The sequence below is a fragment of the Protopterus annectens genome, chromosome 7.part0 (genome assembly GCF_019279795.1).
Source record: "Protopterus annectens isolate FY-2018-M chromosome 7.part0, PAN1.0, whole genome shotgun sequence".
NCBI lineage: Eukaryota > Metazoa > Chordata > Ceratodontiformes > Protopteridae > Protopterus > Protopterus annectens.
The window spans coordinates 1,082,177,489-1,082,189,951 of record NC_056739.1 but is presented as its reverse complement, the minus strand read 5'-3'; the positions used below and the strand labels follow the sequence as shown (position 1 = coordinate 1,082,189,951).

The 12,463-nt window shown below is 43.6% G+C and overlaps 1 protein-coding gene across 1 annotated transcript in view; it reads right to left on the bottom strand.

Annotated features, from left to right (window-relative positions):
- IQGAP1 (IQ motif containing GTPase activating protein 1) overlaps positions 1-12,463 on the bottom strand; it is a 1,927,315-nt gene that overhangs the window by 455,403 nt on the left and 1,459,449 nt on the right. The window contains exon 26 of the mRNA XM_044076373.1: positions 10,091-10,175. Within this exon, the coding sequence (XP_043932308.1) occupies positions 10,091-10,175 (85 nt within the window). The remainder of the gene's footprint in view (positions 1-10,090; positions 10,176-12,463) is intronic.

Below are 12,463 nucleotides of genomic sequence, written 5' to 3'. Positions count from 1 at the left end.
TCTACTTGCCTCTCATCTGTTTAAACTTATCAAGAATGACAAAAGACAAACTGGATACGCTCCGATATCGGCGGGTAATGTCCAAGTAAGCCAAAACACACAGTCCGTCCCTCAAGATCAAAAGATGTATTTTTTATCCTTCATGAGGTCCACGTCCAAATAAGCTACCCGATCAGGGGAAAAATTATATGTAAATTGTAAGAAATTTGTGGAAGAATTGAACATATTGACTAATGAAATAGCGGACTCCTCATCACCTTTCATAATAATAAAGACGTCATCAAGAAACCATGTATATAACACAACTTTATCCATGAATAATGGATTAGCTAAAATGAACTCCCTCTCCCAGTAAGCCATGACCAAATTGGCCACACTGGCACCACACGGAGAACCCATCGGTACTCCTATCAACTGTAAGTAAAATCTGTTATTAAATGATACAAAATTGTTGGACAATATAATGTCCAACAATTCATTCACCAGTTGAATATCTTTTGCAGGGGCCTCTTTTTTGGACAACATAACATATCAAGAATGGCACTTTTCCCCCCACTAGCCTCTGGACTATTCAGAGATCCACCAACATACAACCTTAGAAACCTTAACCAGTCAGGTCCTCTTCTTCAAATCCCCCAAACTAGGCTTCACTGCACTAACCCTACTCTCAGTCATTGATCCTAAACTGTGGGAATATCCCCTTTCTCTTAAAGATCATTCTTCTTACCCCATTTTTCAATCAGAAATAAAAGCACATTACAAGACTCTAGGAAAAAGCAACTGCCATTTCTCTGGTAATATAATTTGATGTCTTCATACCCTTCTTCCCACTCCATACCTTACTTTGACTCTACTTTTGAGGTATTAAAGGAGGCCTGACTCCGCAAGTCACAGTCAAAGCAGTAATGCCAGTTGAAGATGAGAAATGATGATCAAGTGTCAAGCAGGAAGATGCCTGCAATGAAAGCGTACTTTAAGGAAACATTAAAAGCAGCTGCACTTGCTGATGAACAGCCTTTGACAGCAACAATTTTCAATGGGCAGTAAGCAAACAAATGACCGAATAAAGCACAATAAGTTATCCACTTGGAAAGGGAGTATGAAAAACATCTAAGCCAGCGCTTCCTTCCCAGGAGTAAAGGCAATGAACAGCTATTCAGTCTTCTTAAAACACATGTAACTGCTTTAGGTATATCCACAAATGATGGTACACATCCACAGTTCAAAGGGCCTCTCCAACTCCCAGTTTCTGCAAACACAAAGAAAATCAGGAGACAAACTGGCTTCTTCAAGGTCAAGTCTGACAATACTTATGGGAAGAAATGTAGACTGGACCTAACCTGGTTAAAGACTAGATACATCAGGATATAAAGCTATGGGATTGTGTGAATGAAGGCAGTGGTCACTAGAAAAAGCAATGCTGCAGACCCAAAAAATCTGAAAAGATGATTCACAAGCCTGTGGAGTATGAATTTCAGATTTCAAGGAAAGGGGCTCTTTGAAAGGTGGGTGGAGGAACTATTTGACTAGGCAATGCCCAGGGAACACAAGTCTACCTTCTACAAATGACTAGCAGAATGCATATCCTGACTATAAAATAACAAAGGCTAATATATTTTAAGTCTTTGAGACAGGTCAATATTCACTTGCAAAGGTAATAAAATGTAGTACAGGATGCTGTTTTCCCCCAGATGGAGAACATACTCTAACTGGCACAATATGTCTGTAAGGTAAAAGGTTTACTGGCAGCTGTAATCACTCATGACATCTCACCCAATAGATCTGCTGAGTTCAGAGGATTTCTACTATGAGAAAGACCTTGAGATAAATGGGGGAATGTAACAGCAAGAAAATGAATGGCTTTTCTGTACAGGCAGGGGACCCAAACAGTGTGAATCTGCACTCTTCTCAGCCACATGTCAAACAAGAAAAAAGTTTTGGCCCTTCCTTCTCTTAACTTTAGCTGAGAGGAGGAAGAAATGGGTTTTACTATGGGATTGGGGATTGAACAATCAGCTTCTGCTTCGGGCACCACGTGGCAAGAAAGACTGAGGAAAATGGCGTCGGCTGATGCCTTTATACCCGAAGACCAGCAGAGATGACGTCGGGTGAAGTGCGACACCAGCCGAGGCCAGACCCAGACTTTGGAATCCGGCCGACCGAAGGGCTGCCTGACGACAGGACAACCCATTTGTTAGGACTGCAGATGCATCCTTGAAGGACATCCACTACGAATCAAAAGTTGTGGCTAAGCAGTCTACCAGCACATTCATTTTGCTTGAGATGTAACTTAAACAACTGTTTATTCCAGTGAAAAGAAGAAAAGAGGTACAATTTGGTCTGTATTTCTACCAAGGTTCATTCTGACAATCTCCACTCTGGGGACATTTAAAGCTCTGGAAAACAGACGAAAAAGTAAAATATCCACATATGGCAAATTCTCAGGTGAAAGCAATGCTAATGAACAATGAGTCAAGCATTGTGGTGTACAGGGATAAAGCCCTATTTACATCTCAGGAGATTTGGGTTTGGTATGTGGCTTAGTAAAAAACACTTCCAAAAGTGACAAGAATTTTTTATTTGTACTGACAAGGATGCAAGAGACTGAACCTACTCCCTTTCTCAATCACCACATGGCAGTTGAAGACGAGTTCTTGGTTTTCCTTCTCTGCACTAGTAGAGAAGGGACTATGTAAAGGAGTCTTACCACTGCAGGCTCTACCCTGCCCTGCTGCAACAAGCAGAGTGGAATCGTAACATCTTCTGGAGTGGCAGATATGGAATGCCCCAATCCAGATAACTTAAACTGGTCACAGTTTCTGAATCCATAGCTCTAGTAAAGAAACACATAATTGGCTTTGAAAGCCCATAAGCGCATTCACTTTGCCAGAGATGGAATATAAATGACAGATTGAGTGATAGCCCTTACTCATAATAATCGTCAGTCATATACTGCCGGTGCTGAAAGGTGATGCTATGCAACCCTAACTCTACTTTTCTTCAGTTATCATGTGAATAAATGGTTGTGGGAGGAAATCAGGGAAGTTCTCAGAAGCAGTTTTTTTTTTCCTTCAAAGCCACTAGGACTGCAAAAAACTCCAAATGGCTATTAGTTGAACTGTGGAGGATCCAAGGCAATCTGCCCACAACCACCGGAGAAGAATCCATCCACAGCACATCTAAGAGATTAGACTGCAGAAATGGGAGGCTTACATGAAGGCTGGTGGGAGGTATCCAGTGCTCTATACCTTAGTGAGACATCCAATACTGGGAAATCCATGATCACAGAGCGACTCTGCAGCCACTGGCATCAGACTTTACTGTAGTCCACACATCTTGAGGGGGTAAAACAGAGGGAATTCTGTGGCAGTCATCAATAACAAGACAAAGTCTGAGCCCTGGCCCTCTGCTGCATCTTCACCCAAGCTTCCAGGTTCATGGGTTTCTGGGCTCCATTGGCAGGCAGAAAAAGCAGACAATGGAAAATATCCAAAAGAAATCCTGAGAGAGGAATCAGAAAGGATTACTCATAGAAACTGCAGCCATGGGAATGTCCACAGAAAGAGGTAAACAAGAGGAAGTTAAACAGGTAGGGGAACAAATGGGATTTCCCTTGCCTGTAAGGCTTCGATAACAGTGGTTAACATACTGGAAGACGCTTCAGATGCAGAGGAAAGGCCAAGGTGTGACACTAGTTTCTGAAAGTGATGCCCATCCAGAGAAAACTGAAGGATTCCAATGCATATACCTCAGATACTGCTATGGCAGAAGGCATCTTACAAGCCCAGTGAAACCAGAGAAACACTCTGGCAGAAGGGGCATGACTTCCTGCAAAGTCATAATCTGGATAGGGAGCGGGTCTATTAATAGCAATGATGTTTAGGATATGACAGAAGTCTTTTGTCCCCTTCAGTACTAAAGAGTTGGAAGTATAACCCACTGCCTTACTTAGATGGATGGGAAGACCTTACTACCAGTCAGAGAAGTACAGCCTGGGCCTATCCTAACTGCTCACTGGTGACATCTTGGTCTTTGAAAAAAACCTTTTCTGGGACAGGACCTAAAGTTCTAAGACAGGCTGCCTCGACCTCAATAAAAACTCACTGCTGCTTTTTGCCATGTCTTCGAACTGGGATAAGACCAATCTCTCAAAGGCTGCCCAAGACTATAGTCAGGACTGTTGTTTCTAATCCACTTGAGTTCCATGATGTTGGAGTGCCTTCCTCTGTCCTCCTCTATGTCCCCAAATTATCCACTAAAGTGGAAGAAAGGTCTGTATTTTGAGTTCTTGTTGCACAATGGCAAAGTTTCACATACTGATTAGAAAGTCACTGGCAAAAGGTACAACTCCAGGTCAGTGCGAATGAGGCCTGCCTCCATTTCTTTTGCTTTCTGATGGTACTCTCAAAGTTTTGTGGCTGATCATCCCCTCACTAAGCATTTTAAACTACTTCCATCCTCTGAGGAGGAAGGTATCTCAGAGCTACAGATTGTTGAATAGCAACCTCTACAGAAGGGGCACTGCACTTTTCCACTGTCAAATAAACAAAAGCCAACACCACCAGGAAATGAAGACAATAAACTTGCGTAGATTTTATGTCCTTAAAACTAGACGAAGGACAGGACAGCATCTGAATCAAAGTTCAGGCAGACAACATCTAAATTTAAAGCAAGAAGGCTGATTAAATGGCAAAGCTCAGGGAGATGGAGTTTGGATTACTTTCAAAAATGCTTCCAATATGTGACTGGTAACAGACTCAAGTGAGTAATAATTTGAGTCAAGTGAAATTTGTCAAGTTTCCTTAAAGATACCCCAAACATATACAACAGCACTCTGGAAAGAAAAGGTAATTCAGTGGAAGGCACAACTGAAATGACCACCACAGCCATGTAAATTAACTACATCCACTACTAAATTTTACAATGTTGACAAAAAAACACCCATACAGCAGACAAATGAAACAGCACAGGTGACAAACTATACCTCCTACACAAGCCTGGCCAAATGAGTTCCCTGGCTTTCGCCACCCAAGAATATTATTTTCCTGTGCCCCTGTCAAGCAGAGTTGCAGCAGTGATTCCTGGGGTGAATTTCCTACTACCCATCTAATTGTCAAGATTTCTCTTAAAGAGGGCTAATGAGGAGCTTTGCTTGACATGAACGGGCAGCCTATTCCAGAGCATGATAAGTCTCTGGGACAGGAATCTATCCCCTCCAGCATGTTCTGTTTATTGTGGTGACAAGGTTTAGGTCCCTGGAGCATGTGGCTCGGAGAGATTGGGATTTCTTTAAGTGTGGCATGTCCATCAGGTCTGGGTTAGACATGCCTTTGTACGTTAGGCACAGGTCGCCTCAGAGTAGGCGATATGCGACGGAGTAGAGCTGGAGTTTTTTGAGACGGTTGGCGTATGGTATCTGTTTGAAGACGGTAATCCTCTTAGTGAGGTATTTCTGTGGTCTTTCCAGCTGTTGCAGATGTCTTGCAAGGTACATGCCAAATGGGGCATTGTACTCTATGATGGGTCTAATAAGTGATGAGTAGAGAGAAACGATGAACCCCTTTGTGATGGTGTGCCATGTAGAAGGATTTTTCTGACTACTGTGGCGACTTGATTATCAAAGGAGAGACTACTATCCACCTGTGTCCCAAGGTCTCCTATCGCACTTTCGGTGTTTAGTAGGCTACCGACTATGTGGTAGCTCATGGGTACAGTATTCCTCCCAAAGGGGATGACAATGCACTTCTTGGCAGTGAGATTTAGGCCATGACTTTACCAAGCATCAGTCTCAGTAAGGCCTCTTTGTAGAATGTCCACATCCTTAGGTGAATCAATTATGCCTCCTAGTTTGCAGTCTGCGAATTTCATTAGCCAGAGACCAGCTGTTTTTGCCTGGACTTCAGAGAAGTAGATGACGAACAGGAGAGGACCTAGGACTGAACCCTGTGGTACTCCGCGTGTCTCTGGTCTGAAGCTGGATTTGGAGTCGGCTACTTTCACTGTGTGGGTTCTGTCAGTGAGCCAGTTGGCCACCCATCTTGTGACATAGGGATTTATGCCTAGTCCAGTGAGTTTATCTATAACACCAGAGTGGGGGGTTGTGTCAAAAGCCTTGGCGAGGTCAAGATAGGCAGTGTGCACTACTGTACCCTCATCTATGGCTCTAGTGAGTACTTCAAAAAAGTCAATCAGGTTTGGGAGGCATGATCTACCCTTTACAAACCCAAACTGAGTGGGGTCCAGGGTTTGGAGGTTACCTATGTCTTTGTTTATAACCTCTAGGATGATGCGTTCCATGGCCTTGCAGACCAGGCTCATCAGGCTAACGGAGCAGTAGTTCCTGAGGTCTGTGGGGGCAACCCCTTTGTGGAGTGGGACAACTGTCGCTGTATGCCACTCCTGAGGCACAAAGCCTGAAGTGAGGCTATGGTTGAACATGGTACTTAGGTGAGGTGCCAGGTCGTTCTGTAGTTCATGCAGAATGCAGCCTGGGATGTTGTCCGGTCCCACAGATGCGGTGTTCCTGGCTTTGGAGGGTGCGGTCTTCACTTGTGAGGCTGTGATTTCAGGGGGATTTGCGATCATCAGGTATGGGAATGGGCCCTTTGGGGGTTGTGGGGGGTGAAGTTAGCACTGAACCTGTCTGCCAGGATGTTGGCTATATCAGTTGGTTTGGTAAATGTAGTGCCATTGTGCTGTAGTTCAGAGCAAATGTGAGTGTTACCATTGAGATTCTTGACATAACTGTAGAAGGCTATGTGGTTGTCTTTAGAATCTAAGGCAATTTTATTTTCGTAACTAGCTTTGGAGGATTTGATGAGGGATCTCAGCTTTTTGCTAAGGCTGACCAGTGAGTTCCTGCAGTCATGGGATTCTACTCTTCTTCAACACTTTCTTCCTTCTGTTTTAGAGCTTGTTTATGGCAGGGGACCACCAGATTGGCTTTCCTTTTTCTGGAGGATAGCGTCTTGGTTCTGTTGAGGATGGCATGGTCCATGCACTTGTATAAGTGCTTATACAGTGCATTTGTATATGATTCAGCAATCGTGCCACTATTTCCCATCTTTGTGGGTGTAATGAAGTTTGCCACTTCTGACTTAAGAAGGATGAAGTTGGCTTTGGAGAAGTTTTTGTATGGTGGTTTCCTTAATGGGGAAGGTGTGGTCGGAATATGGATGTCTAGGGTGATTAGCTTGTGGTCAGACCTGACCAGTGAAGAGATGACCTCTGGCGTGGACCATCTATTACCCATATTGGTAATGACCAGGTCCAGGACGTTGCTACCCCTGGTAGGGGTATGGACAAGCTGGTCCAGGGCGTTGGAATTGATGAATTCCAGAAAACGTTGGGCAATTGAGTTAGCACATGAGTAGTTTTCCCAGTTGATGGAGGGGTAGTTGAAATCTCCCAAAATTAGGGTATTGGGCTGTATCTCCAATATATCGAGAAACAGAGTGGGCATCCTGGGGCATGGCAGGGGATCTGTAACACGCTACAACCTGAACTGCAGTCTTGCCCACTGTTAACTGTACTTGGATAATTTCGGAGGCATTATGTTGAGCAACTAGCCTGGAGGTGTGGATATCCTTTATGAATATGGATACACCTCCTCCTTTAGTATTTCAGTCTGGGTTGGGTGGCCGAAAGGTGTGGTAAGAATTGTAGCTTGGTAATGCAGGGGTGCTCTATGGAGCCTTAAACCAGGTCTGAGTCACTGCACAAATGTCGATGCTCTCCATCTTTAGGAGAGCTTTGAGAGTGTGCATTTTAAGGTTTAGACTTCTACCACTGAGAAGCATTACCCTTAGATTTCACTTGTTTATGTCTACTATGGTGGTGCGTTCAACATTTCAGCCTTGTCTAAAAAAAGCACTATAAGGGCAGCAAGAGCCTTAGCCAGTATCTGGAATCCCAGCGGTGATGGGTGCAGGCCATCTCTGGCAAAGCATCGTGGCCTGTCGATCATGTCGTCCCAGGCAGACAGATATTAGATCCCCTTGGAATGACACTAGAATCTTAGCCAACTGTTGAAGTCAAGTCATTTTGTCCTTGTACTGTGGCATCATTCTGGGCAATGGCAGGATGCTACTCAGGGCTAGTGTCATACCCTATTGGGCCACATGGTCAGAGAGCTCATGTCTCTTTTCATGTAGTCCAGGGAGGTATGTCTCAGGTCATTCACTCCAACATGGACAATGACGGAGTCATACTTGTACTTGTTGTGGAGTGAACTGAGTACATGCGTTATATGGCGGATCCTGGCACCCGACAAGCAGCTGACAGTGACTTTCTCCTTGTTCAGCCTGGTGAGGGAGACATTAGTGTGCCTGACCGTAGAGTCTCCAATGACTAGTGTGCTGGGTATGTTGTTTTGCCTTGAGGTTGAGTGGCACACTGATTTTGTGGGCTGTGTGTCATTCGGGTAGTGTTGGGGGGGGGAGAGTTGCTTGTGTTTCAGCTTTGGAGGTCTCTGTTGTTTGGGATTTTAATTGAGAAACTCCACGAATGTAGGTGTGTGTGTTTTGTATTACTATGTGTGGGTTTGGGAAGTTCAGGTTTTGATGGACTATGTGTTGAGTGCATTGTGGTGTTAACCTTCTCCTCTTGACTGTCTAGTCCAGTCTTGGACTGAGAGAGCATGGCTTCCAGTTTGGCTATATAAGTGCATCTCTCACAGGTTGTAGTGTTGGATGGTAGGAGGAGAGGGTTGTCAGTGTACATGAGGTAATTGCTACATTGCCCCAAGATGCCCAGATTCATCAGGTGGACAGGAGAAAACACCAGGAGCTGACTCTTGGATATGCCTGGTTAGTGCTTATTAATTTAAGTAGTGGGAGTTGATTTCCTCCTGATTAGTAAGGAAAGTTGAGTGCTGCAGTAATTTGTAGATTTAGTGCTTGCAGCGAGAGTTGGACAAGTGTGGAGCACCAGGAACAGTTTTGAGTGCTAAAACTAGAAGACTGGCTCGTTCAAGGGAACAAACAGCTTTGAGTAAACTAGAACACTGGCTAGTTCAAGAGAACCGAAACAGTTTTGAGCACTAAAACTAGAAGACTGGCTAGTTTTTAGGGAAAATCTGAAGAGCAGACTTTCTGGCACCAGGAATAGTTTACCCGCAGTTAAATGCTGCTGCACAGTGTGCAAAACCGTTGGGGAGGCTCAGAAGCTTACCACCAGTCCTGGATACAGCAAATCTGTATCTGGACTAGACGAGTTACAGGAAAGGCAGGAAACAAGCTTAGATTTTTTTTCTTCTCTTTTTTCCCCAGAAAGCAGCTAAAACAGCACTAAAAACAATTCAAGTGCAGTGCAAGTTAGCACACGAGTGTGTAGCAGTATTAAAGAAAATACAGTTTAAATAAATGCAATTTATTCAAAATGTAATCTGAACAAAATTCAACTCTGAACAGTCAAAAAGTGGCAATAATATGCTTATCAGCTGAGAAGCACACTCAGTCAAAACACAAGGAGAAATATTTTTTTTTGTTAGTAAAGTGCAAATGGAGGAAGGAGGAGCAGAAGATAATTTAAGGTTAAGAACCTAAGTGGGTTGGGCCTTCTCAAATGTTCTCTCTGTATCAGACAGAATGAACACTAGACTGGGAAGAATGTCCCAGATCAAATTTACAGTAGGGGCAGGCAACTGCAAAGCCACCAACTATAACACCACCACAAGAATAGGGTTGGTGGGAAAGAGAAAATCAGTTTCAGAACAGTTGAGAAAACAGCAAACTAAGTCAGGAAATATATAAAACAATTCTGTCAGGCAAAACATTAAGATAATGCAGAACTCAAAGTTGAAGTGCCAAGAAATATACTTATCAGATTGTTTTAGAATCACTCCAGTCAGAACACAAGGAAATTCTAACAGTGTATGCCAAACCTTTCTTAAACTACATCAATCAGTTACAGTTATAGCAATGGATTCGGAAACAAAACAAAGTTTAAGTTAAAACAGAACACTCTGCAAGTGCTTTAGTGGTGATAAGACAAACAGTGAACAGTGAGACTGAGGAAGAAAAAAACTATGCACTCTGGTAATGAATACATTATGTTACACTGCAGTACACCTCTGGAACTGAAACCATACCTTAAGAAGCTCATCTTCAGTGGCATCAGGAAACTTTTCATGAAGAGAGTCCTTCAGAACTTTAGCAATATACCTCATTCCATATCTGTAAGTCAAAAATATATAAATATCAATTTTATACTAAAATAAATGTATTCCTTACCTCATCTACACCTGTAATGTACACAGTCCTTCCCTACACTAGTGCAGTAACAATGAGTATGTTAAGAGTGTCTGTGTGTACACGCACACAAGTGTGTATGTTAACAATGGGCACTGATAACAGATGGGTTAAAATGTGCATCTGATCTGAAGTGAAGTTCTGCTATCATAATTCTACAAGCAACAAGTGTTTATCACCGCTATGTCTATGCCATCATATTTATCACCAGTCTACCCACATCATCATCATTAAAAAACTCTACTGCGGAACTTCCTGTAGGACAGAAACCAAGTGAGCAGCTGAAAATGGACCTCTGAACAGCAGCTCTTGGCTTAAACAAACAAGTTAGAATTTTAAGAAGTAAAACTAAGGAAAACTATACTAGTGGTACCAAGGAGTACAAGAAAATGGAGAAAAATGCTAGTAAATTTACTTAAGCCAATTAAACAACTGACTGACTTAAAACAAAAATGGTGGGATAGTCAGGAAATGATGGCAAGATTAATACATCAGCTATGGAGAACAGACTGGATGACATACACAAAGAGCCTTGCAAAATTAATGGAACCTGGCAGAAGATACATCAACACAAATGACAGGAGAATCTAGGAAATGGAATCTGTGCTTTTGAGGCATTCCGATGAGGTAACAGCATCCAAACCAGGTGAGTGCGTGTGTTACGGAGCAAGAAGTAAAAAGTACAGTTGTGTACACTTACCATAAATGTAGATGTTAGAGTGTATTCACTGTTGCAGTCATCACCTGTGGGTTATCCCTGCTGTGGTAGCCCTCGGCCGGCCTGAATACCAGAGTCAATGTTTTTCTGTGTCGACTGCAGTCTGACATCAGGTTGTCAGTGTTGTAAAGCAAGGCAGCCGATGTCATTATATCAGTTTTTCTTGCCCTAAGCCATCAGAAGTACAAGGAAATAAAGTAAACTGGTCCTGGTGCCTAAAAACCACCATGGGATGCTTATATCCCCCTAGGGGAAGAGGATATAAGGGGATGGAGGGAGGGAAACCAGGACTGCAACAGTGTCTAGCAGAGTTCCCAAGAAAATGATCTTCCTAGTGGGGGTTTGCTTTGATTTTTTCTCGTTGATGGTGAACCCTAGGGAAGTTAGGGAAGTTAGGAGGGATTTGACAAAGAGAAGGTAATGGAGCACTTTTTCTTTGCGCTCTGCCTGAATGAGGCAGTCATCCAGGTAAGGTAAATCTGAAGATCTGTCTGCAAAATACCATGGCCAGGGATAAGGATTTGGTAAATACTCTGGGTGCAGCAGATAAAACAAAGGGCAACGCAGAGAACTGAAAGTGTTGTAATCCTGCTCTGAGGCGCAGGAATTTCCTGCAAGATTGCCTTATGGGGATGTGGAGGTAGGCATCTTCTAGGTCTGTGATCACTAGCCAAGCATTTTATGTTAGCATAGGCAGCAGCTGCTGCAAAGTGAGCATTCTGAATCTGGGGACCACCAGGGAGATGTTCAGAATGGATAGATCCAGGATGGGGTGCCAAGTGCCTTCTTTTCTGGGAACAAGGAATAGCCCGGAATAACAGCCTTTGCCTGCTTGATCTGGGGGGACAGGTTCTACTGCCCCCTGGGATATGAGAGTTTGGACTTGTTTCAATGCCTCTGCCCACTGATTTGGAGGCAAGTCTGGGTACCCTCTTGGAATTGGGAGTTCGCTGAAAGAGAATTTGTATCCCTGAAAAATGATTAGTCCTTTGTTACAGAAAGCCAATTTTCTTTGAAGAGGGAGAGCCTTCCTCATAGTTTTTGGTGAGTGAAGAGAGGGTGCGGGGGGGGGAGGGTCATTGTGACTTTTTGCCACAGAAGTGTAGCTTAGAAGTCCCTGCCTTTGGGGCGGAAGTGGTCCACTGTTTGCCTCTCTGCTGGCCCTAGGATAGGAGCCTGGATGGTCTGTCCATGCGGGGCTTACTTTGATCCTGTCTGCTAAGTGCAGGGAAGGACCAGTGCTTAGAGGGAAAGTTCCTGGTGAACCTGGGAGGTTGAATCTGAAATCTTTTACTGCTTGCATAGATTTTGCTTTGTCTTCCATCTTTTTAAGCACCTCCACTGCTTTTCCTCCAAGTAAGTGCTCCTTATCCAGGGGTGCATCAATAGGTTCAGACTTGACATGATCAGGGAGAGGATGTTCCTTCAGCCATGCAAGTCTCCTAATGACAGATCCTGTCACTGCTGCCTTGCTAGAGGCTTCTAGGGCATCATA